Source organism: Sciurus vulgaris (genome assembly GCF_902686455.1).
Source record: "Sciurus vulgaris genome assembly, chromosome: 1".
Classification (NCBI taxonomy): Eukaryota; Metazoa; Chordata; class Mammalia; order Rodentia; family Sciuridae; genus Sciurus; species Sciurus vulgaris.
The window spans coordinates 4,915,559-4,941,770 of NC_136461.1; the positions used below are offsets into that span (position 1 = coordinate 4,915,559).

A 26,212-nucleotide genomic window follows, 5' to 3' on the forward strand; every position below is an offset into this window, starting at 1 on the left:
GGCTGGTGTCCTCTGCCCTCTGCTAACCCAGGTTCTCCCTGTCTGTCCCAGGGCACCCCCTCCTCTGACCTTAGTCCTTCCGAATGCCCAGGAAGGATCCCTCCCATCTGCAGGGACCATATGGCCAGGACCATAGGTTCTTTCTGTAGGGCGGGGGTACCCCAGGTCTGCCTGCTTCCCCCACCTCGCTCCCTCTCTTCCCATGGGGGGTGGGGTAAGCCACGAACATCTGCTGCCCCACTGGTTTCTATCCGCCCCTCAACTTCCTGCATCTTGGAGGACCTTACCTTTAGGACCAGGCTGGACCTCTTTCTGGTCCCATGTCCCTACACGGTGTGGAGCAGATCTTCCGCCCCAGGGGAAGAGTCTGATCTCCTGGAGGCTTTCAAGGCCCAGGGACCAGAGTTCAGATTCTGGCTGTCTCGAGCCCTGGGACTTTGGCCAAGGAAAGTGCGGCCATCTCTGAGCCTCAGCTTCCACATCTGTAGAGAGGGATTCCTGCTGCCTGTTCTCAAGGATGGCAGGAAGGTCCCCGGCAGAGCCCCCTTCCCTGTATCCCTGGTCCCCTGTAGTACCAGGCATGCAGACAGTCCAATAGCAGGCTGAAAGGGCAGGAGCAGCCTCTGTCCCGGAAGGAGTTGTTCTCTAGAGCCTGGAGGAAGATCTTTGGCAGCCTGCCCACCCCTGCCCCAAGGAGCCTCCAAGGAAGTGCAGGGGCTGATTCCAGGGCCTGATTCCAGGGGATGCTCTGGACTCACCCATGCAACCTGGTGTCTGCCTTATAACACGGAAGAGTCAGGGTAGGGCACCCAGCAGCCTGAGTGCTGACGGGGTAGGCCAAGGCTGCTTGGGGAGATGCTGTTGAGATTGTTTTAGGAGAGAGGCCAGCAGAGCCTTGGTCAATGATGATCTAATATCCCAAATCTCTGCTGTCACCCAACCCCAGAGGCCGAATCAGACTGCAATCCATTTAGCTCAGACTCATTCTAAAGCAATTCACTATTTAACAAGTTCTGAGGCCCAGCGCTTGTGCAGGCAGCACGCGAATTGAATCATTTGGTCTAATCTTAGATTAATATGAGCCAAATCCGTCAGTGAGGACAGTCCTAGGAGCTGCCCTGGGACTTCATCCCTTTGTCTGTGACGAGGCGGGTCCTGTGAAGACCTGAGTTTCAGACGGATTGCAAGGGAAGCTACGAGGATAGCACAGGGGCAGGAAGAACAGGACTGGGCTCAGACTCAGCGCAGCAGGGCCCTCTCTCCCCTGTTCCTAGCCATGCCACCTGTCCAGGACATGGTCCTCCCCAAGATGCCTCTGTGCAGTTGGAGGACAAGAAGCAGCACACCCCCATCACCCTTGCTGCACCCGCAAGCTGTTCCCAAGCCCCCTCCCATCTGTTGGGCTGCCAGGGTGCCGTGAGCACAGGCTGCATGTCCTTCCTCTTGTGCTTTGCTGTAGCCACCCCTGACCAGGGGTGCTGTGGAGGGTGCGGGAAGGTTTTTACCCCACCTGCTCTTTGAAGAGCGCCGCGTCTTGCTGGTATGCCAGGCTTCCGCAGGAGAGGAACCACCCTTGGTCACTGTGAGGGTCCTGTAGCCCTGTGCTTGTTTGCACTGCACCTGGCTCCCTCCTGCCTCACGGGTAGTCTCAGGGTCAAATCTAGAGGAGGGAAATGTTCCTGCGTCTTGGGTCACAGCCAGAATAATAGGTCTCTTTCTCTCTGCCACCTAAAGACTGCCCAATGCAGCAGGTGAGAAAACACAGAAATGAGAAATGGAGACCAGAAGGGAGGGGGGCAGGGTCCAGTTCAAAGCTCTAGTTCTGAGCCTGCACTTGACCCTTCTGTTCTCAGAGCTGACCCCAGCTCTTCCTGGAAATCCGGAGAAGGTCAGGGCCACAGAAACAAAGGGTCTTTGCTCTACGCCCATGGCCACCTGCAACCACGCATCCTGGTCCCCAGGGGGATTCTGCAGAATAGCCTTGGAGCCATGGGCTCAGTCCCCAACCTGATCCTGCACTTGGGAGTCAGATGAGGAAGTAGAGGCTTGGTGTCCTCGCCCATTCCATGGCCCTGCTTAAGACATCTCTGCAGTCCACGTGGCCTGGTCTTTTCCACCTGCTGTCCACCTCACCATTTCCCACTCACCCTTTTCAGCTCAGCACAAATGTTACTTCCTTTCACATGACTTTGCTGACCTTCAGAATAAGGGGACCACTCCGTGGCTGCTCTGGGTCCTTGCACGTGGCCTCAGGCTCTGCCATTTGGTCTTGCTCATTTCCTTGCCTCTCCCTTCCACAAGCCTGGGGGATACTCAGGACAGACAGCACAGACAGCAGTACAAGTCTGTTCCCTGTCCTTGGGTCCTTCTCTCCTGGTTGCTGGCCTTCCAGGTCCTGCTCTCTGGGAGGTCTAGCTGCCTCTCACTTGCTCCTGCCCCTTGGTCACTTAGGGCCAGGATGAAATCGTTATCTGGCAGGAGCGCTTTCCTTTCCCTATCCTCCTTGTTCCTCCCTCACCTTTACACCTGAGAATCATTTCAAACAGATTCATCTTGGTCATGTGTGCATCAGATATAAGCAGAGATAAACCAAGGACCAAAAAATCGATGCTCACTCTGACTGCCTCTGCGTAGAGAGTCACCTGCCCAGTGGGAGACAGAGGGACGTAGTGGAGCTCCTGGGCCAAGCCACAGGGCTGGACAGGCACCACAGCAAACCTTGCCCAACCCTGGGCCCCCAGCCGGGGCCCAGCTGCCAGGGGCTAATGCAGTTCCAAGGCAGAGGAGGTAGCAGAGGGACCCTCCTAAAAGAGTCTTATGGATGGAAATTTGCTGGTAGACATGCTTGTCCGAGGATGTGGCAGGTATTAGCCCCACGTTAGAGGCTTTTGAGGGCAGGCAGTGTGGGCCTGAGCTCTCCTGGCTCAGACAGGGAGGACTCTGGGAAACACTAGCAGAGCCGGGCTGGCCCAGGGGAGGAGCAGACTGACTGCAGACATTCCAGCTCCCCAGGCCCCTCCCCACCAAGCCCTGGCTTCCCAACTCTGGGTCTCACCCTCCAGGGGCCTCAGCCAAACATCTCTGAACGGATCCCAGTGCACATTCCCTAGAGTGGGTGCGTCCAGTACAGCTTCTGTGATGACAGAATGTCCTGTGCCATCCAACAGTTGACCACTGCTACATGCGGCGCTCAACCCCTGAAAGGCGCCAGCCCCACTGAGGGACTGAGGCCTGCGTTTGCCTTGGTTTTACTTCAGTTTGACTTTGCACCCTACACGGGGCTGGCGGCCACTGTGTTGGGTGGCACAGTTTTGAAAAGACCCGGTGAGCCACACAGGAACGTGTTTCCCAGCCATCTGTGGAAGGAGAGGCAGTCCACACTCCCAAGTCAACAGCAAGCCACTGGCTTTGGGGTTCCCTCTTCTTGTGAGAGGCAGACCCAGAAAGCAGGACGAAGGGGTCCCCCCGAGAAGAAACTTCATGGAAGGCCAAGACTGCAGGGGCATTTGCCCCTCCTAAGGAAAAAGGCTGTGCATGCCCAGAAAACAGATATCCAAATCTACCCCTTCCAAAGCTTGCCCAGCTCCTTCTGTCTGCCTGTTAAAGATGCGGTCTGTGCTTTCCACGTGCCTGGCCCTTTGTCCTCCTTCCTGGCCTGGCTTGGGCGTTTGCATCCAATGGGAATCAAGCAAATTTATCGAGCACCTGCTACATGGAAATCACTGTGGCGAACTTTAAAGGACATATAATTCCCAATCTCCTGGTCTGATAGTCAGGGAGAGGGGAAGTGTGACCCAGCCCACGTCTTTGAACAGCCTGAGAACTAAGGCTGGCTTTTACATTTCTTAACTGTTGAAACTTCTTTTGAAGGATGACATTCACGACACGTGGTGATTGTGCAAAATTCAGATTTCAGCATCCATGAGTGAAATGTGGTTGGGACAGAGCCACGTCTGTCCCCAGCCTCTCACCAAAGGATGCCTTGGCCTGTAAGCAGAGTCAAGTGGGTACAAGTTCATCCGACCCACAAAGCCAAAAACCCCGGGAGTGGTGAGTGGTGCCGCAGATGTGAGAACTGAAATGACATGGGGAAGGTGTGTGCCTCACCCCACGGCCAACCCCCACGCCAGGAGCTGCCCACTGGGGAGGGCATCATGGCCAAGCTCTGAAGGGCCACTTCCAGGGAATCGGCCCCTGCAGCTGGGGCTGGAGAGGACCTGCAGAGGCAGAGAGAGGGCGCCGTCTGGGAAGCCGCCCCCAGGGGAGGACAGGTTTGGATGAAGGACGCACCAGGCCTGCACAGAGCCACGTGTCAGTGTCCTCTGGGGAAGACGTGAGTGGGCCATTCATAGGGCCGAGCTGGTGTCCAGCAGCATTGTCTGAACTCCATCGGCTTCCCCAGGGCTCTGAACCTTCAGTGGGGGCCTGAGTCCTTGATGTGGTGGATGCTGGCAGTGGAAAGAAAGAGCTGGAGTGTGCATGCCTGAGAGATGGACGGAGACACAGAGCAAGGGACAGAGACCTGGAGATGGACAGAGACACAGAGCAAGGGACAGAGACCTGGGAGACGGACAGAGACAGAGACACAGAGCAAGGGGCAGAGACCTGGAGAAGGATGGAGACACAGAGCAAGGGACAGAGACCTGGAGATGGACGGAGACACAGAGAAAGGAGCAGAGACCTGGGAGACAGAGTGAGCGAGCAAGCAAGCCAGGGAACTGGGCAGGGAGGTACTGTCACAGCCCTCCAGCACAGCCATGCACCCCGCTTCCACCCACTGAGGCCACGATGGCCATGGTGTGGAGCCCGGATGTACTCTCGGTGGCACCCAGGCCCCGTGCTGTGAAGCTGTGGGGAGGACCCTGCTGGAGGAGGGCCTGCGGGACAGTCCCTCGTGGCTGCCGCTTGCTGTGGAAGGCTGGAGGAATTCTCCCTTTTTGGTGTCCCCTGTAATTTCATCTCTCCCCTTTTGAGTTTTGGAAAAGCACCATGGTGTCATAAAGCAATTAGAGTGCTGAGGAGAAACGTCTTCCTGGCTCTGCCCTGCCAAGGGGGCTGCTGGGCCCCTGCTCCCCGGACATGCCTCATCAGAAGGTTGTCTTTATCTGAAGGTGACGTTCTCTGGGTTGCCTATAAATATGCAGCCTCTCCCTCTTCTTCCTCTCGGTGCACAGACAGTGGGAAGCCCATGCGTGCCCGCCCACACGCCCCCCCCCCGCATGTGCACACCCACCGCACACTCGCACAGCAAGAGCCCCGGATGCGGCTCTCCCTGCAACCGCATCGTGGCCCCCAAATGGAAAGCTCAACCAGGGAGCCCCCGGGGAGCCCGCAGGGCCTGATCAGAAAGCGCTGGGAGTTTGTACAACACAAATCACTACAGACCAACTTGATTGCTTTTTTGATTAGCGGGTAAGGGAATGGATTTGATACACTGCCTCATGAAATATTGTGCAATTAATCCCCAATTGGCTTGGTAATGACATTGTCATATGGACTGGAAACCAGTGGAAAGACTGCAGAGTGGGGACGATTTCACTGGGAGCCCGGGAGAGCCTGGATCGGGCCAGGTCCTGGAGGGGGCTGGTGTGGAGGTGAGGCGGAGGGCAGGGCCACACGATGGGCAGGCAGGGTGCCCCCGGCCAAGCTCTAGCGTTGGGGGGTTCACACCTAGCTGCTCTACCCACGCAGAAAGGCCCCTGAGAAGAGCTTGGCCTAAGTGGACAGCCCCGCCCCCGGCCATGGCCACCAGCCCATCCCACCCCTTCCAGGTCCTGACTGCTCTTGCCAGCTCTGCCTAGCCGCCACAGCGAGGCCTTGTAGAAACCTAGAATGAGCCCCCCTGCTGTGACCCAGGGTCTCCTGTCCCTGGGAACGGGACCCACATACCCATCTGCCCAGCCAGAAACAACATCATCCTTCTCCTGCAAACGGCTCTGATTCTCTCCACTCTAGCTCCTAATGCCACTGTCCCATCCCCAGCACGCCTCCCAGCTCACAGGAACCCCTCCAGACGGGTCCTTATGTCCCCAGCCTTCCTCTGCTTCTGCTGCTGCAGTGAGGTTCCAAAAGGAAAATGTGGCTGTGATATTGCTTTGCTCCCTACTGCTCCGGGGTGAGAGCAAAGCCCCCTCTTTGCTGTGGCCTTTTGTGATCTGACCTGGTTGATCTCCCCTTGTGCATTTTGTACACCCATCCATCCAAGCAATTTCAGAGCTCCTTGAGCCCAGCCCACGCTCCGTCGACTTTCCAACCTCCGCCACCAGCTTTTCTTGCTGTGGCAATCCTCATTCCCTGCTCCTGCTCATCCTTACAGCCTCGCAACCTCTGTCGTCTCTCCCACCTGCTCCAGTGATAGCCACTGGCACGGCTGCATGTGCACCAGGTCTGGGACTGTCCTAAGCATCCCACTACCACATCAGCTCTCAACCTTCACAGTCACCCTACGAGAAACAATCAGAGCCAGGTGCAGTGGCACACGCCTGTCATCCCAGAATCTTGGGAGGCTGAGGCAGGAGGATCGCAAGTTCAAAGACAGCCTCAGCAACTTAGCAAGGCCCCAAGCAACTCAGCAAGACCCAGTCTCAAAATTAAAAGTAAATAAAAAGGGCTGGGATGTGACTCAGTGGCTAAGTGGTGAAATGCCCCTGGGTTCACTCCCCAGTCCCAGAGAGACAGAGAGAAAGGGAGAGAGAGAGATGATCAGAATTGCACCCATTTTACAGCCAGGAAGGACAAGCAGCCTCTGGCTGGCGAGTGGCAAGACTGACGTGCAGTCAGCACCCCCCCACCGCCCCGTGAGCCCTCCAGAGTGACTCCAGCCCACAGGAGTGGGTTCCCAGGAGCCTCCTTCCTACAAGGACAGCGGGCAGTAACGAGGACAAGTCTGCTTTCCTTGACGCTGAGGCTCCTCCCTCTAAGTGAGGGACACTGAGCCACGCTGCAGGGTCGTTTTCTGAGTTAGAAGTCCTCGGCTGGCAGGGCGCACAGCACACTTACACGCTTCCTCCCTCCAGCTCCTTTCCTGCACCAGCCTGTCTCGCCCGTGCCCTGGGGTGCTTAGGTGGGAGAAGCGTGTCCTGTCTTCTCCCAGGGAGCCCAAGGCCCCCACCCCAGGAGCCCCAGGCAGGAGGCAGAGGGTAAAGCACCGTGGGGGGTGAGGGGTGCGCACAGTGCTGAGCGAGGCCACTGGGACGGAGGCCGAGGCCTCAGGACTCCTTAGCCTCGGCGCTCCTGGCAGGGTTCTTCCTCCCCGCAAGCCTGGAAGCCTGGTAGGCACGCCATGCTGCCCGCTCTCTGATTGAGCCGCACTTCCTCCTCCCGACCTCTGAACGCGGCCTCTCATCTGATGAGACCAGAGACCCCAGATCCCTGCAGTGGTTAGAGGAACCGAGCAACACCTAAAAATAGAGTCCTGAGGATCTGAGCGAGGCCGAGGGCTGCTCTGATTAACATGCATGAGGCTGGATGTAGACACGGCCATCTTTCTACCTTCGTCTTGCTTATTGGAGGATTCTGGACGGTTCTGGATGGGCCAGGCTAGTGGCCAGGGAGGTGCTGGCGAGCTTGGGGAAAAGAGCTGCTTTCTTCCACATGTTCACAGACGGGGCGGGGTCGGTGTTCGGTAAACTCTCGCTGACCTGGGAGCTTGAGGTCGAAGCTCCGTGAAGATGGGTAGGCAGGGACTAGGGGAAGCTTGAAAAACCAACCCCATTTGCTTCAAGTCTAAGAGGAGTGAACAGTGGGAGGAGGAGAGGGAGGACTTTCATTTCAAAGGGGTGGGAGAAACTTCTCCTAGCGGTTCTTGGCCTCTCCCCTTGGTTCACCAAAAGGGTCAAAGTGAAGAAACTGCCCCTGGGAAGCAGCTAGCGGAGGTCACAGGCTGCTCGTCCCCTGCAGCCAGGTTCTCCCTGGAAGTGATCAAACAGGAGCCTCCTTTGGCAAGGAGTGAGTTATCGAAAACACAAAAACAAAACACAGTGTCTTGCAAACCAGAACAGTCAGGGAAGAATATTGCCTTCTTAATAATAAATACATTTCTTGGGCAAGAATTGCAAGGGAATCGTTTAAATTAATTTCCGCTTTGTTTGTTTGGTTTGTACAGGGCTTAAATCCCAGCTGACGGTGCTCTGTAAAAGTTCTAACATATTGGAAATCTGATTTTCTTACAGCCAGAATCCCAGAGTCCAAAATGATTTCTCTTTCAACTCTGCTAATCAGACAGGCAGGGCTCAAATGGACTCCAAGTCGAACCAAATTGCGCTTGGTCTTTTTGAGGGTGTAAATAATATCTGATGAAGGCTTCCAGTGTGGAGCTGGTGGCCATAAGTCACCGGAGAGCTGGTGTCAGGGTGTGGGGGCTGTGGTGACATAAACTGAGCAAGGAGACAGGGAGAGAGGCCTTTGTCCCCCCAGGGTCCTCACACCTGTGCTGGCCCCTCCTGGAGTGTGTGCCTTGGGAAGCCAGGGAACCCTGGAGCCAAGGAACAAGAGGTCATTCCATTTTGATTTGGTGGCTCCAAAGCAAAGCACTGGCTTGATGTGGCCGCCATTCCTGGGTGCCCTGAGACATCCTCTCCAAACTGATGAGCCGCCTCCATCAAGGCCCCTGTTCCACACACATCTGCCAGTTTGATTTTGAGAGGGACCCGACTGATGGTTCCTGAGGTCCCTCTCTGCCTCACTAGCAAGCCTGCCCCCAGTGTCCAGCCCCGGGTGCATAGGCAGCCCCCAGAAGCAGGGCTATGACAGAGGTCATCCACGAGTCACCTCCACCGCCCTGGGCCTGGGTGAGAACTGTCCCTCTTCACAGCTCTCACCTCTATTCCCACCCACCTTGCTCTCCAATCTGACTGTCTTCCAAAACCAAACCCATCTGCAAATGACAGAGGTTTATATTTGCAAAAGGAAACAAGAAAATCTATGACGCTCATTCAAAAATAGACGGTGGGCGGTACGGAGGAGCCTCGGGCTCTGGAAGGGCAGCCCCCAGCTCCTGAGCTTCCCGCCTTGTCTCTGGTGGCCCTGGGCTTGTGTCAGCCAGGGCTGCCTGGCGAGGAGAGGGCTGGGGGAGGCGTGTGTCCTGTGTGTGGATCAATTCTGCCGCCTTCGGTCTCTGTCCCTCCCGGTGCCCCCAGGGTCTTAGCCTTGGCGCTAGGAAGGAGCCTCGTGGTAGCTCCAATCCCGGGATGTACCTGTGTGTGCATTTCCCTGGCCCCTGGCTGTCCTGGACTCTAGAAACCTCTAGCCGGAGGGTACGTGCCAGCCGCCCCGTGTGGCCCGCTCCTCTCTGCTGCGCCGTCTTCCTTCCTCCGACTTCCCTCTTTCCAACTGAACTCTCGTTTTTCCTCTCTCCCTAGTGCTTGTACGGCTGCTATGTCCATTCCTCCATCATCCCCACCTTCCACCGGAGGTGCTACTGGCTCCTTCAGGTAGGTGGCTGGGACTGGATTCTTCTTGCGTCACCGGTGCTCGGGAAGGGTCTGCGGCGGGCGCTGAGGGGGCGCGGGGCTCCTGCGCATGGTTCGGCTCAGGGCCGAGAGTCCTGGGGAGCCTTCCTAGCTTCCGGCTGCGTGGCGCTGAGGCCAGCTGGTGGCTGGCCTGGTTGTCAGGTGCCAGGAGGGGAGAAAGGTGGAGGCAGGGCTAGCCCTCGCCACCCACTGGAAAGTGGACTAGGTGCCTGAAGGTTCCAAGGTGTCTCGGTTTCCTGCAGTGAGGCCAGGAGAGGAGGTTGAGCATCCTGCCGCGAGAGCTGCACGTTCCTCTGTTCTGCGGGTCGGTCCCAAGATGCATGTGGAAAGCAGACCTCCAGGTGCAGTTGGATTGATTGGCACAGTTGGGAAGGAGCTCCTTAATCCATTTGTGATGTCTGGCATGCGTGTGGCGGAGAAAGTGGTGCAGGGAGGCCCGCCGTGCCTGTGGAAGGGAGCCCCACCCGTGTCACCTGTGCACAGTGTTGCTGAGCCAGGGAGGGTCTGTGCAGAGGCCCACCCAGCCTCTTGCCATTGGTGGTCATCCTCCCAGTAGAAGGTGCTGCTGCGTGGGTGGGAAGGTGAAGGAGCCATCTGGTCAAGCTGGACCCCCTTGCAAACAAGTCCACTGGTTTGCAGCTGCCCTCTGTACAAACCATCCTGTGGCCCGGCACCGTCACCCCAAGGCCTTCCTGCTGCTTTCACCCAGGATGCTGCCAGGGGCCTTTCCTGCCACCATCCCACTCTCTGTGCTCACTGGTGTTCAAGCTGGCAAAACCCTGGCCCTTAGAGGTTTGGGGATCCCTCTGACCTGAGATCCTCTTCCCAGGAAGCTGGGGAAGCAAGCCCCTAGCTCCGCATGGTGTGTGCAGGGAAAAGAGCCGCCCCCATCCTGGAAGGGTCTGTGGGGCCCAGGCCCGTCTGGAAGAGGCCATCACTCAGTCTGGTCAAGCCTTCCGTTCACTGGCTCCACTCAGCCCCAACCTCCAAGCCCTTTCCATTCTCCCTCGGTTCCCAGAAATAATTGTCTGTGGTTCAGCAAGTTCATTAACGAATGACGCCGAGACTCCTGGGGGATGTGCTGATGTGCAAAGACGCTGTTTCTGGATGCTGTGCCCGCGGTCAGTTGCCCTGGTGGTCTCCTGTGCAGATTGACATTGGAGTGTGGTTCATGACTGTGAGCTCGTGGGCGGGCCTCAGCGCGGGTGCTACTCTGCTCTCTAGTTAGCAGGCGTTGCCCCAAAGATGTTTCGCCACAGGGCCGAGGGTCTCCTCCCTATCCAACGTGGGACCCGCAGGACCCACCCAGAAGCGGGTTCTGGGATGTCAGAGCATGCCCGGACCCCAGGCTCAGATCCTGGCTTTTGGAAACAGCGTTGACTCCAAACAGCCTGCGGCTCTTCTGCGTCTCCGTCCTCCCGCCCCTGCCACCAGCATGGCACCTGCCCCAGGACCACCCTCTCCTCCAGGCCTCCTCTGTGCCCGCCTCTGCCTGCTGCCCCTCATCCTGTCACACTCTTGTGCCCTTTTAATTCCACAAAATTTGCTTCTGGAATCAAACCCCATTGGGTGGCGTGGGGGGCCCCTCTCCTCCCCCACCCTCCCACGTGCCTAGGCCAGGAGAGGGTCCTGCCACTGCGCCCCGTCTCGCCCTCCCTCCTGCTTCTCTGGCCTCTGGAGGGTAAGGCCTATGGGGCAGCAGAGTCTCCCCAGGGCCAGAGTTACAGGAGGGGTTTCTGTACGCCTCCCATGGGGCCTCTATTTCCTGTGCCCACGCTGGGGGGTTGTCACCCTCCTGGCTCTCCTGGTCCTCAAGCATCACTCTTGTTTCTGTGATCAGGTAACAGGAGGGAATGAGCACAGGTTGGGGGTGCCCCGCCCCAGACCCGGATGGCAATCGGAGTTCAGGGAGCTTAGGCCAAAGCAACTAGCATCGTCTCCTGCTCCAGAGCCAGGAGCTAACGTGACAATTGATTCTGGTGCTAGGAGAATGATGGCCTGGTTAGGTTCCATTTCTCTGGTATCAAATGGGAAAGAAGGCGTGAGAAACTGGCCCGCACGGAAACCGGCCCAAGGTTGCTGCTGACACCTATTACCAGGAAAAGGGTTGGCGGGAGCAGTGGTGTCAGGGTAGTGCCCTGTGGGAGCTGAGGAGGCTGTGCAGGACCGCTGAGAAGGTGCCCGGCAGGGGCCTGGGCAGAACACACCCCTCACAGTCCTACACCTGCTGAGCCAGTTGGCTGGCACCAGGCGACCTTCTCCAAGGAGGGTGCTGGGGAAGGGCGGAGGGCACGTGGGGTGCCCCTGATAACCCAGAGGGTTCCTGGAGGAGCAGCCCGCCACCGGCCTCTGCAGCTCGCTGGCTGTGAGCTCACTTCTGCCCTCTGACACCCTCCAATGGATGCTGCCCCAGGGCCACTTGGTACAGCAGGGGCTTCTACCCACACAGCCTGGGTTCCGTCTGCCTGAACCGGTGGCTCCCTGCCTCTGTCCCTCTAGTGTCCTGCACAGAGCATGGGCCACAAGGCATTAGGAGCAAGCCATGGAGATGGGGGCCAGGTGCATAGGGTCAGCGCCAGGACGCAGGTAGGGTGGGGACCTGAGCAGTGTGGGGAGGTGCTGAGCCTTCTGAGGTGTCTGGCTCCTCTCAGGGGAGTCTTCTGTCTGTGTCTGTCTGTCTCGGTGGGCCATTCTTCCCTCTGCTTCTTCATGGCTAACAAGTATTGCATGAGGATGTGGGTGAGTGGGCGGGCAGGCAGCCCCCAGAGCGCTGAAGCCTGTTTGGCCTACAGGTGAACACAGTCCTTGCTGTGCTCAGTGGGCACCATGCAGGGCCACCAGCCAGCTCAGAGGTGCTGGCAGGCAGGCCACTCCTGCTCTGGATGGTGTCTTGGGCCCCAGAACACTCTGGGCCAGAAGATCTGAGCTTGGCCCACTTCTCCGCAGGCCAGGGCCTGAGCGCCCAACACACCCTGCTGTGACCTGGGAATGCCACACAGGCAGGTGGCACACATTGCCTTTGCTCAGACCATCAGCCTCCCTGGGGGCTCCACCTGTCACAGCAGGAGGGCCCCTGGGTCCACTGTGCCCAAAAGAAGCATGGCTGGGCTCAGGATCACGCCCTGGTCAGCGTAGAGCAGGGATCCAGCCTCAGATACGCCAGCCTCTGCTTCCACTGCTTACAGGTTTGTCACTGGAGCCACTGGGCGAGGCAGTGCCCAGGGGCAAGCCAGAATCAGGCAGAGGGGCCCTCTGTCTCGGCCTGCTGTGCTCGGTTTCTCCTATTTGGGGTGTTCCGGCGGCCATGGGAGAAGGCGACAGAGCCTCAGGCTCGCTGGCATCTGCCATCCACCCTCCGTACATTCCCCACCCTGAAAGCGGGTCCCCGTTCAGGCCAGACTTCCCAACAGATTCTGTACCGTTATTTGGAAACGATTTCTGCTTCTAATGAGTGTTTTCTCTTTGCCCTTGTCCTCTAAAACGCGTAATGAGTGTTTTCCTGCGAGGGAGGCGGGGGGTGTCCCTCTGTGTCTGCCATGGCTGCGTCTGAGCTGCTTGGTGCCAACTCCATCCTGCTGGGGCAGAGGCCATGGGGCTCCCTCCCTGCCTGTCCAGACAGCACACACAGAGGTGGCAGGGGGACTAGGACCCTGGGGCCTGGGAAATGCAGGACAGGGCAAGGCGGGAGCTCCTGGATAATGGGAGCAGCAGTGAGCCCAAGTTCTAGGGTGTTCTGCTGCTAGGAGGAGCACGGAATTCCGAGTCCAGGGGCTGGCTCTCATCCTGCCGGCCACCCTGACCACCAGCAGCGGGGACCTTACGCTGGCCAGCTCTGGGTGCCACTTAGCAGTGAAACTTCAGCGGGGGACCATCTTCACCTCTTTGTATAAACGAGGCATTTGAGAGTAGAGATTGGGCACTTTGTGCCAGGTCACAAGCGTGACCAGAGAGTGGGATAGCTGAGGGTTTCCTGCCTCCGTGAGCCTCTGCTAGCCCTGGCTGACTGGACTGGGCGCCGCGGGGCCAGGCTGTAGGTTCATCATGGTGGCACAGAGCCTCCATGGCCCAAGCAGCTGAGTGTAGAGTCTGGGCGAGGCCCCAGCTCAGCCTGGCTCAGTCCAGCTGCAGAGCTCTGGAGGGTGCCTCTGCTGGGACTCTGCCTGGGCAGAGGCAGGGAATGAGGCCCAGCTGGTCAGTCACCTGGGGCAGGGGTTCAGGCTCCCCTCCCAAGGGCCCTATGGTAACCAGTCCTCCCTGTCTGCCCCATAAGGCTTGGGGTTCCAAAACCAGCTTCACCAAGTCAAGCTGAACCCCAAACCCCAAAGCAACAGGCATTTCATCCTGTGTGGCCGGCAGGTTTTCCCAAAGTGGGAAATGGCAGGACTTTGAGGCTCTTCCCAGAGGTGGGAGGGAGGCCAGGATGCAGGAAGGTGCTGACTGCCTGACGAAGTGGCCTTCCTCTCCTGCCCCGGGCTGGCTGTGAGGCCCAATGCAGCCTGGTGGCCCATCCTCTGTACTATAGGAGCCACACACTTATAGGAGTGGACCCGCAGGCCAGAGCAGGTCCAGTGGCCTTGTTAGCACAGGACTCACAGAAGGGGCAGCTGTGACTGGACAGGGTTAGAGACGGGCAGTGTTGGAACCCAGACTGGGTCTCCCGCCAGGAGGCCACGCCAGGCCCTCCAGGTGCTACAGGCCTGGAGCTCCTCTTGGCCATGTCTGAAAGCTCCTCTGCCTTCCATTCTGAGACTCATGGGGAAGGGCCATTTCAGTTCTGCACCAAACAGGAACTCTGGACCCCAGCAAGTGCCCAGGGAGCCTTCCCTTCCTACTGCCTCCCTCTCAGATGGTCACTATAGAGTCTCTAAGGAAGGACAGGCCCTTTAGGTCCCCCAGGGCATCTTTGGGTCAGTACAGGAGAGAGCAGGCAGTGGGGCTGCCCAGCGCCTGCCCAGCTCAAGGGACTGTAGCATATCACAGTGGGTCTGAGGTGTGCCCAACATGGCTTTTATGGGGCCTTTGTGTCTGTTCTCTTCACGGGTACCACAGCCTGTCTGTGCAATGTGACTGACTATCTCTGGGCCAACTGCCTCTGGCTCCCCAGCATCCTCTGAGCTTGTCACCAGCACAAAGTGCCAGAACAGGACTGCAGCTGTGTCATGTTGAGCGTTCTTGCAGGAGTCCTTTAACCCAAGCCCCTGTCCCCTGCACATCACCTGCCTGGTGCCTCCTGTCCTGAGCCCTGAGTAGATGGATGAACATCTGGGGTCCATCTGGCATGGTGTTTAGGACCCTGAAAATAGTGGGGTTGGGGTCAGTCCCAAAGCACTCATGACCCTGGGCAGTGTGTCTTGTTTCTCTAAGTCTCAGCTTCTTCATCAGTAAAAAAAAAAAAAAAAAAAAATGGGGGGGTCTACCAGCCTGAGCTGCATGGCTGTTGTGTGAATTAACATACGTGAAGATAAGGAACCTAAGCTGTAACCGGTTCCAGGCCCACAGGAAGCACAGGCATGCCGTGGCTCAGGGCTGTCAGCACCAGGTGGACCTCTGCAGGCATGAGAAGCCTTCTGTGAAACCCCTCCCCGTACCACATCTCTGTCGCCTCTCACGGCAGCTGTGATAGGAGGAGCCAGCCCCCAAGCCTGAGCCCCACAGGCCAGCAGCGGCTCAGGCAGCCTCTCCTCTCCTCAGGACCCTCCTCCCTAGCCTGGAGGGAGTAGGGAACAGCTCTGTCATTGCACTAACTGCCACTCAGCCACCCAGCAGACATGAAGTCCGGCTGGAGACTGACCAGCTCTTTTGCCACCCCAGTGCCCCCCCCCCCCCACTTTGCTCTGTCTGGAAGCACAGCCCACCTGGACGCTGCCCGGCACTCAGGAAGGGTTGCCTCAGTGATGAGTTAGGCAGGAAGAGCAAGAAGCCCGAGCGGGCAGCTGGAAACCATGCCCACCCACCCTCTGCCCTTGGCTTGGTCCTAACGGTGAGCACATGTCCACTTAGGGTAGGGTGGACTCCCCAGCTACAGGCCTCCTCAGGACACGTGGAAATTAGTTTAACAGGGCATAGTTTCTCTTTTTCTTTCTCTCCTTTTTAATGGGAGAATATTGTAGCGTCTTACAAAACACCTGGGGCTTACTGTTGGTTAGCTGCTTTTGTTTCATTGGGGCGCACAGAAGTGGCCGGGAACTGAAGCACGCAGGAGGGTGCTCCGAGTGGGGTCCTTTAACAGCAGCACCCTTCTGACCCCTGGGGATCCCATGGGGCGCACTGTGAGGTGAGGCTTTGCCTGGGTTAGAGCTACAGAAGGCATTTCTGTCCACAGGCACTGTCCCACAGGAGACACGTGACTCACATGGTTCAAGGGAGGGATGCCAGCTGGTGCCTGAGTGAACCCTGGTCCCTGTGCCCAGGTCAGTGGCGAGGGAGAGGTGGCTGGGCATCGTGAAAGGCAGGGACTCAGCCCAGGCCTGGTGCTTCTGGTCTGACGACAGCCGCAGAGCAGAGATGCTGGGGTGCACGGGGTGGGCTGGGCTGAGCTCCTCCCTCCACAAGCCTCTTCCTGCTGGTGGCTCAAAGGACCCAGCCCTTGCCACGGGCCCCTCCCTGCCTGGCACCTGATTGGGAACTCCATGGCCAGCACCTGTGTTCTCACGGCTGCCCTGGGAAGGCTGGGCTGGGGTGCATCCATCCCCGTGTTTCGCAGAAGTCAGTCCCTGAGGGTCAGGGGCAATGAGAGGCCCTGAAAGACACAGGGCAGGCAGGGCAGTGCTGTCCAGGCCCTTTGAAGAGACATCATCCATTGTCCTGGCGCCAGGTGATTGGACGGGAGTGTGGTCTGGAATTTGCCCTTCTCCTCTGTGGGCTCAGAAGAGAGTTCCAGGGACGGCCCGCGCAGAGGGTGCAGGTCCACGCCCGCTGGGAAGCTTCCCCCGGCCTCGGCAGCAGCGGCCACCACCATCCTCATCAGTGGTGATAGCACAGTCACCCCGGGCCTGGGCTTCTTTGCCGGCCTGTGAGGCTGGCACATTGTTATTGTCACCAATAACAATGGAAATGAGGCTAGGGGCACTTCAGGCCTGTGCTGAAGTCAGCCATCAGCTGGTCTGTACATGCAGGAGGGACGCTGGCCTCAGACCAAGACACTGTCACCTGGTGGTGCCTGCTGTCCAGTAGGGACAACATGCCTTCAGCAAGTGCTTGTGTCATTAGGTATTGGGGAGAAGGGTCAGGTCCTGCAGGAAGAGCCAGGGGCTGCAGCAAGAGGCGGGGCTTCACGAGGGCCAATGCTCTGCAGAAGGGCGGGCGCTGACAGGGCCCAGGAGCCCCTGCCCTGAAGGTCACAGACCTGGTAATTAAACCCAAGCCACACCTGATAAGCCATCGGAAGGATTGCCGTCTGGGGCAATGGGAGCCAGCACCTTAATGTGGCAGAGCCCTTTCCAGCCAGGAGGGCAAGTCTGGAGAGGAGGAGCGGCGGAAGCGGACAGATACCTCGTGAGCAGCCTTCTTGTTCCAGCTTGATTCTAACTAGCAGCTTCCACATCTTTCTCCATTTAATGTCCCTTGAATAACGTGATGAGGAGATAAGGTAGACACCAGGAATTTACGGTGCTATGCAAAAAATTGCTCAATTCCATTAAGATTTCCGGACCCTTGCCAAGGCTGCACGGCAGAGCGGGTAGTATTTCCTCCGTAGACATCTTTGCTTGATTGCAATTTATGACGCCAAGGCCACTGCTGTACCCACCTAAAGCCTCCAGAAAATATGGCAGTTCCCCCAAAACGGCCATTATCCTCCCTGAGGAATGTCACCGGGCATTTTCTAGAAGATTCCCTCATCCTGATCCTGTGCTTCCCCTTCCTCTGGGGACAGGGGGATGGAGGATTTGCTTTTCATCCAGTTGCTTTGGGTGGGAAGGGTGGAGAAGGGTGGGGGCCCAAGGGCAGCTGCCTGCCCTTCACCTTGCAGAGTGCCCAGAGGTAAAGTCTCTGGGACGGGGAACCCTCTGCTCCCACCCAGTGCAGAAGGCATGCACTGAGTATAGGGTGATGGCCTTGGGCTCCCTACTTGGGACCAGCAGGGTTTAAATTAGTTCCACCTTTGCCAGCCAGGGGATTCTGGCTGAGTGACCCAAGCTCTGGATCGTATTTCTTTTCAGTAAAGTCGGCATAAATTACCTCTCTCCTGAGGTCACCAGGGGGACAAATAGAGCTCAATACACAGAGCCCTCAGTGTCACGCTTGGTGGATTTTTGGACTCACCAACCTGCCGGCAGTTTTACTCTGGGAGACTGGTCGTGGGTTTCCAGGGGCAAAATGCGAGGTCTGCCGATGCTACTGATTTCCAACCCTGTCTCCCCGTTTGTCCTGCAGTCCTGGGCAGGAACGTGCTGTCTGTTAAGTGGCAGAGCCTCTGCATTCTGGCAGTTTGTCTTCTGCATCTCCCACCCAGCCCCCTCTGCTCCCCACCCCGCTGTGACAGGGACCGTCATGCACCCTGGCCTGGCCTGCAGACCTTCACTCTGTCCTTCAGTCCTGGAGGGCTGGGCTGCCCACGCTAGCCGAGAAGAAGGAAGCTTGCAGCTGCCAGGGCTGCGGTTCCTTGGAGATGGGAATTATTAATTAGTCTTATTATCCCGGACTTGTCTGTCTCTTAATCCTCCGGTCTGCAGAGGGGCCCATGCCTCCATGGTGTGTGTGTCAGCATGGCTAAGCAATTGCCTTTAATATAAAGGCAGAACAATGGGCCCCACAGTTTGGTTACTATCTTTATTTATCAAGCCGAACAATCCCTGCTCCCCTTTACAGCACATCCTTCAAAGATGAGGAGAATGCACAGGCGGCTTAATTCCCTTCTAGATGGCTCATAATGTGGGGCTTTTATTTAATTATCCTTTTCTTGTAATCTGCAGCTGACATTCTGTCCTTAATATCCTAATCTTCTTTGGAGCAAAGGGGAAGCCATGCTTTCCAAAGCAAAAGACAGGAGTTCGCCTGAGGAAGCACTTTGTTCCGCCTCTGAAGGAACTCAAAGGGCAGGAACGAAGTTCCGATGTGACTTGATAGAGTGAAATGGAAAAGGGGGTTGTGGTGACACGCTCCACGTGTGAACATCAGCAGATCACTCGGGCCTCTGGCTGCACTTCAGCTGGTGATACTGGGCTTCATGGGTGCCACAGACCCCGTTCAGACAAGGAGGTCTCACAACATGGCGCCATTGCTGCTTTGCCCACCCCAGTGGTGCAGTGGCTCTTGGGATGCAGTTTTCACACACCATGTGCACCAGGCTTATGGCAGATGGCTCTAGTTGGACAGGTGTGTACAGGTGATGAGCAGAGGTACACACTAACATGCAGGTGTGCACAGGTATGCATAGGTGGGCACAGGTATTCATAGGTGTGCACAGGTATGCATAGGTGGGCACAGATATATGTAGGGCTGCACATGTACGTTTATATATATATATATACACAGGGGTTCACAAGTGTACACAGGTGTATTCAGGTGTGCATAAGTGTACGCAGGAGTGCACAGGTATGCCCAAGTGCAAACAGGTATGCATAGGTGGGCACAGATATATGTAGGGCTGCATGTGTATACACACACACACACACACACACACACACAGAGGTGTTCACAAGTGTACGCAGGTGTATGCAAGTGTGCACAGGTGTATGCAGGAGTGCACAGGTATGCCCAAGCGCAAACAGGTATGCATAGGTGAGCACAAATAAATGTAGGGTTGCAGGTATATATATACCACACACATACAGGTGTTCACAAGTGTACACAGGTGTATGCAGGTGTGCACAGGTGTATGCAGGAGTGCACAGGTATGCCCAAGCGCAAACAGGTATGCATAGGTGGGCACAGATAAATGTAGGGTTGCGGGTATATATATACCACACTCACACAGGTGTTCACAAGTGTGCACAGGTGTATGCAAGTATGCACAGGTGTACGCAGGTGTGCACAGTTATATGTGGGTATGCATAGATGGCAGAGGTGTGCCCTGCTCAGTCTGTGGTTGTCCTCACCCTTGCTCACTGGCCATTCTTTCCTCAACCTGGTCCTTCCAGTTGTCCCTCTCCAGTCATGGGTAAAGCTCTTGTGGAGGTCACCAGCCACCTCTGCCTGGCTACATCCAAGGTCACCTTTTTGTCCTCACCTTCCGACCTCCTAGCTGTACTTGCCCAAGCTTAGCCATTCCTTTCTTCTGGAATATTCTCTTCTGCTGAGATGTTTACTGGCCATGTTCCTCATGGTCTGTTCTTTGCAATCCCATTTTCTCCAGTTCTTCGATGTTGGAACCTCCCTGAGCTTCCCAGGTCTTCTCTTCTCTGGCCACTTTCTCCTGGAATCGTCGCGTCCAGTCCCAGGGCTCTGAATGCCTGTTTGAGGGTAATGACTTGCGTATTCAGCCTTCCACCCTGACTCTGACCCTCAGCACTGGCTGTCCCCAGCCACCCTCTTGGCGCTCTCTTGCAGACTCTGCGCCTTGGACTTCCCTTGGCCAAGGCAAGCCTCACGCTCCTCCAGGAGCCTGCTTTCCTCCCGGCCCACATGGCAGCAGGATCGCCACCCCGCAGGCTCAAGTCAGCCCTTCCTTTCTCTTCCTCGCTGCCCCTGCCCCTTCCCCACTCAGAAATACCCTTAGCCCATGTCCTTTCACTTTCATTTGCTGCCCACACCCAGCCCTGGCTCCCTCCTGCCCATGCCAGAGCCCTTTCTTCTCTGCTGTGGTTCATGCCCAGATGTGGCCAGAGCAGCCAGCTGAATCTCAAGTCAAATCATGTCCCACTCACACTTCAGTCACTTCAATAAACCTCCAGGCATTCAAAATAACAGCTACAGCCTTCCCCTGACCTCCAGGGCCCACCCTGCCTGACCTTCACCTTCCTCTCCCTGGGTGCCCTCCAGTCACACTGGCTGCTTCTGCTCCTCAGTGGAGCCCAGTACCTGGATGCCTCAGGGCCCTTGCACATAACCCTCCCTCTGCCTGGAGGCTGACCTGAATCTTCCATGGGTAGCTAAGATGGAGGTCTCAGCTCAGCTGTCAGCTGCTCGTCAAAGCCCCTTGTCATCTCCAGTTCTCCGGCACACCACCGTTACCTGTTCCTGACATTTTATGATGAAGTGTTGAAGATATATAGAAAAGTTGAAAGAATTTCACAAGCACCATATGCTGCAGCCTTGACCGCTAGCATTTGGTGGCATCATTGGGTCACTCGTGTGTCCAGGGACCCCGCAATCTGTCCTGTCACTCTTCATGCAGGACAAAGAACGCTGCAGTCATAGTAGACCTCTCTTGAGTGCTTAGCACGCATCTCATTAGCCAGAGGCCACCATTAGTGCACGATTCTTTCTGGCATTTGAAGTAGCGTTCACGCACAACGCTGCAATTGAGCCCACAAATGAATGTACTCGGTGAGTTTCAACCAACCACACACCAGCCATGACCCGAACCCACATTAGGATCTGGAACATGATCATCCCTCCAGCCTCTTCACAGTCTGTCCCCTCCCCCCACCTCCAAAGTCACCTCCATTCTGATTCGTCCACCGTGGACTTGGTTTTCCTGTTCTAGAACTTCGTGTGCCTGGAGTCGTGCGGTGTGTGCTCCCAGGACAGCTCCTTTCCCTCGGCATGACGCTCTTATTCATGTACCATCCCTCCTCCCTCCTGGGTCCCTGGATCCATCCTTCCAAAGCAGGCTCCCCGGGGGCCAGGCCTGGCACACAACTGCACGTTTGCTGGGTAGGGGTGATTGGTGTCTGGCCCACCCAGGAGGCAGGCTTCCGCAGGGCAGGCCAGGCCACTGCTTCCTGGGGCTCCTGCAGACTCCCCCACTGCGATGGCAGGCACCAGTTGTGCTCCAAGTACAGAGTCAGAATAGGGTAGACTTCAGGAAGGACTAACTGTGCATTCCCCTCCTTCACCCCCTGCCTACCTTCCCGAAAAGGAAGAGTCTCGTGCTTTAAACTGGCCTTGTGTGGGTGCAACAAAGGCATCAGAGTCCTTGGATGCCCAGGATGGCTTACCCTGGGGACATAAGGCAGGAGAATTCTCCATGAGGTTGGTATGGAAGATTGAGAAAAATCCAGAGCAGCAGCAGAGTTTACTAAAAGATCTCTTAATTTAGAGACCAAGTTCTCAGGAAAACAGTCAGTTCTGAAGAAATGAGCTTCCCCTGGGCTCCCTTTGCCTCTTCTGTGCCCTTTCTGCAGGGTGTGTGGCTCTGGGGCACAGGACATCCTGTGGGAAGACCCAGCTTAGGCCCCTGAGGCAGGTGGTCGGGGAGCCCACACCCCTGTCACGAGAGGTGATAGAAACCACACATTATACCCACATGCCTCCCCAAGTGACCCCGGGGCTATCAGGGCTTCCAACTGCTCAAGAGGGCTTCAGGGTTCTGAGCGGAGGCTGAGCCAACCCCACGGTGCTCCACAGAGCCATGATCGCCAGGAAGGGCAACCCAGGAGACTGGCTGGAGGGGTGGCCAGAGGAGACTGGGTGCTGGGCCATCCCCTCTCCCCACCTCCGTCTGTTCTCCACCTGCTAGGGGTTTCCACCTCTCCCGCTGCCCTAGCCCCACCTGCCTGGCCCCACAGACGAGGATATGGCCCAGGACTGGGGTTCAGAAAGAGGAGTGTCTCGCCCTACCCTGGGGATAGAGGCCCCTGCTGAGTGGGGCCCAGCTGCCCAGGACGGGAGAGGTGCAGCCCAGAGCCAGCAGCAGGACCAGTGAAGTGGACTGACCCTGGCCTGGGCCCTGCAAGTGGCCTGTGTTCCAAATACCTCCCTGCTCCCCACAGGGTGGAAGAACCAGCCACCACGGTCACTCTGTCCTTGACCCTCACGTGGGGATACTGGGGGCCAGGCAGCACGCCCCACTTGGTCTGCTGAGGCCTGCTTCTGCCCCTCAGCCCAGGAGCCTCAGACCGCGGCCAGCACTCAGGGCCAAGGCAAGCAGGGTAGCTCAAAGCGGCCTCCTGCAGACCATGGACTTGGTGTGCCAGGATAACGCCAGCTTATCAGGGGACTATATGCCATCAGGCTTCATGCCATCCCCAAGCCAGACCTGTGTGGAAAAGTGGGGGTTCATCACCTAGGGTGGTGCCCCCTGGGCCCACCTTCCCTGGGGGAGGTCTCTGGGTTTCCCAAGCCAGCCACAGTCCCGGGAGACCTGTAAAGGGCCTCTGATGCAACTGCAAGACCAGGGCCTGGGTGGTCACACCCCCAGGTTCTAATCCCACTTTCAGAGTCACACGTAGAGGTGTGTCACTCGGGCTCATTAGCCCCGACCTGGGCTCTGTTCCTCCCCACAGAAGGGTGCGGCGCAGCATTCAGAAAGGCTCAGAACGTTCAAAGCCCCACGCACAGGGTCGAACACAGGCAAGCTCTCGGTTGAATGACAATCATAGCTGTTGTCATGAGGACTCTGTTGTTGCAACCCCAGCTGGACCCCGCAGGGACGGACGCAGGCGCAGGGACGGATGCAGGCCTGGGTCCTTCCCTCTCTGTCACCAGTGCCTCCTGCACCGCCCGCCCAGCCAGGCTCTGCTCCCTGCACTCAGGAAGACCTTGGCCTAGCCTAGGTATCTGCTCGCCACCCACCTGCCTAGCTAGCTCAGGAATATCCCAGAACAGCTCAGGCCGAAATCCAGCTCCTTCCAAGAAGTCAGCATTCAGAAACTCTGCCAGCATCTCCGCTGGCCGCCCACCCTCCGCCTGTGCCCTCCTTACATCCTCTGACATCTCAGACTGACCCTAGCTGTCCCCTGGACTTCCATTAGGCAGCCACCAGCGCCGTTTGTCACCCATGTCTTCACGGTGCCCACCCCTTGAGGCATGGCTAAGCAGTTACTTCTGGGGCCCAGGGCTCCCCCATCCCCACCCTCTGACAGCACACCATGCTCCCGACACCCGGCCACTCCCTGCTTCCTGCAAGCAGCTGCTTTGGTGACAGCTGGGGGCGGGGAGAGGGCTTGGGGCATATGGTGCTCCTTAAGTCAAAGTCGTATCAGAAAGTTAAACTGTGCACAGCTCCAGGGCAGAGAGAATAGCAGAGTCCAGCCCTGGGATCTGGGGCCTGGTAGACCCTGATGTCCTTGTCCACGTCCTTGGCAGGACCTCCATCGCAGTGGACCGTGAGATCCAGAAGCTGCCCTCCCTGAGCCAGGACCACCCCTTCAGTGCCCCCTCCCCAGGCCAGGGGGTGGTCCCTCCGCATTTCAGAACTTGGGTCATTTTTGGCAGTGCCAGCAGGAGCTCAGAAACCAGATGCCAGACCCCCAGGGTGGTCAAGACTGACCCCAGGGAACCCAGTGACTTAGGCAGGAGCTGGGCTTGAACCCTGCTTCCTGACTGACAGGCCACGCCTCTTCTGGGGACACCCCTCCTCACAGAGACTGTGTGTGATCTACAGCCTTTTACATATTCCAGGCCAGCTTCCCAGGCTGCCCTAGCATGCAACGCAGCCGCCAGCCGCTGGTGTCTGATCGGAGAAGGCACACTCCCAACATTAGCCCAAGTCGAGCTTAATTAGATAAAAATCATTCTGCTGCCAGAGACGAATCATGCTTTCCCAGCTCCAGAAATGATGTTCGAATCCAACTGCTATTGGGAATGGTGATTGCCTCTTTCAGGAAGTGACAAGCAGCTGCCCCTAGTTGCTGTGCAGGTGGAGAGGCAGCCAGATTTTGTCCTGCAAGGCAGTGGTGTGCTGCTAAATGTCTAACAATAGGCTCTCCAGGAAAAACAACAACAACAAACAAATGCCTGATTTTGGGGTTTGCCAATATCCATGCTGTAAATATTCACACTGTAACCAAATTGAAGTTACCAATGTGCTATCCACTGACTGGCAGAATTCTCAAAAAATTTGTGAGGCAGCTCTCAGGAGCCAGTACAAGTGAGCTCCAGCCCACCACTGTGCTCTTGCCTTGGAGAGCACAGGTCTGGAGACCCTGCCTGCAGGGCCCAACCTCCGAGGACTGGTTGGTGCCTCTCTACACCTTGCCTGAAGCTACTCACACTCATGCCTTGGGGAGGGAAAGGCAGGTCTCCACTTGAGTTTCCACAGGCACTAGTCATCTGTCACCATGCTGAGACATGACTTCCAGGGTGGTCTCTGTTCTGTCCTGCAGCAGCTGCTGTGCTCAGCTCCCCCTGACCTCAGGACCCGTCTTAGGCTCCCAGTGTAAAGCCAGTCCCCAGCCACCGGCCGCCCTGTGTCTCCCATCCCCCTCTCGCTGCCTGGGATGGCCAGGTGCACCTTTCACTGGGGTCATGGTGCTGCTGCTGCTGGGTTCCCCTTAGATGATCACAGCTGCAGGCTGGGTGAGCATAACCTTTCCTCCCACGGCCTCTCCCCCAGACAGGGTCCTGCTCCCAGGATGCCCTTGAGCGCCTCCCTCAGGCCTGCCTTCCCACACTCCCAAGCTCTGGGTGTGAGTCCCCGCTCTGCCCCTTACTTCCTTGGGAAGTAGCTTAAACCTCTCTCCCTCAATTTCCTCGCCCAGATGATAGGATAATAACTCCTGCTTTGAGGGGTTATTGGGAGGGAGAACAAAAACTAACCTGCATGAAGCGCTTGGCATTGCGTGTTCATAGACTAGGTGCTGGGTGACTTGACAGCTCTCCTCGTTCTTTCCTGACTTGTCGCTACCTGTACTTTGCATATTCTCGCTTTCTGCAGCACACGATTGAAGTCCTCTCAGCAGTTATCCAGCGCTCCCTCATCCCCCAGGGCTGCCCAGGGAGCAAAGCAGCCGTGGCCCAAGGGGTAGCTAAGAAGGGCCAGCAGTTTGGGGTAAGAAACCAGCATTTCAGGTCACACTGCCCCCCGCCCTGGGGCCTGGTCAAGCCATATCAGAGACTTAAGGCAACAAGAAAAATCAGTAAATGAAGACCCTGTCTTCATTTAAAATTCTAATACTTTGCTCAAAACTTGGGTTTTTTAATTAAGTCTGATACTTTAAAACATGGCATTACAGTGACTTTGTCCTGGTGGTCTCTGGCAGCCCTTCAGTCCCACCCTCGTTCCACCTCCGCAGGGACACTGCTGTGGGCAGGGCCATGCCCCGGAGTGTCCCAAATGGGTGACCTGAGAGGACTCCAAAGAGGCGGCTGTGTGCCCACACCAGCCTGTGGTAGCCTCGATGTGGGTGGGCCACCTGGACTCCTCCATCCCACGTGGCCTCTCACACAGCCTGGCTGAGGGGTGGTATTCAGTCCTTGATAAAGAACAGAGAAGCAAAGTTATAAAAACCCAACAGCCCAAAGTCGTACTTTCCAGAGCATTCTTAGCCCCTACCCCAAGGGGGACACAGGCCCCTGGCCTGTCCTTCACCTACTCACTGCCTCACTGTGCAGTGCTGCCACAGGACACCCCAGGCCCCACTGGGAGGCCCCTTTGCTATTGGCCAGGGCTGTGGTCACTCTCTATCACCTCCTCACCCTCCTCCAAGGGCAACAAATGCAGAGCTGCCTTGCCTTTGCTGGGCCTCTTCCCCCGCCATCTAGGTTTTCCCTGGATGCCTGTGTCCGTGACCAGGGCTCACCTGCACGGGAGGCCAGAGTCGCTGTGAGGCTGGACCCGCTTGGGGACCAGCTTCCTCCGCCAGGTCCTGCTAGCTCCTCTGCAGGAAAAGAGCCATCTGCAATGAGCCTGCCTGCTGGGCCTGACCCAGGCCTCTGCCCCTGGGGTCCAGGTTGCCCCTTCGTCCTGAGCCAGCCCT

The 26,212-nt window shown here is 57.2% G+C and overlaps 1 protein-coding gene across 23 annotated transcripts in view; it reads left to right on the top strand.

Annotated features, from left to right (window-relative positions):
• CAMTA1 (calmodulin binding transcription activator 1) overlaps positions 1-26,212 on the top strand; it is a 764,551-nt gene that overhangs the window by 528,223 nt on the left and 210,116 nt on the right. For 21 of the 23 annotated variants that reach the window (XM_079111189.1, XM_079111197.1, XM_079111196.1 and 18 more), the window contains one exon: positions 9,360-9,431. The exons of the other annotated variants lie outside the window; for them this stretch is intronic. In XM_079111189.1, coding sequence (XP_078967315.1) covers positions 9,360-9,431 — 72 coding nt within the window. The remainder of the gene's footprint in view (positions 1-9,359; positions 9,432-26,212) is intronic. 23 annotated transcript variants of the gene reach the window in all.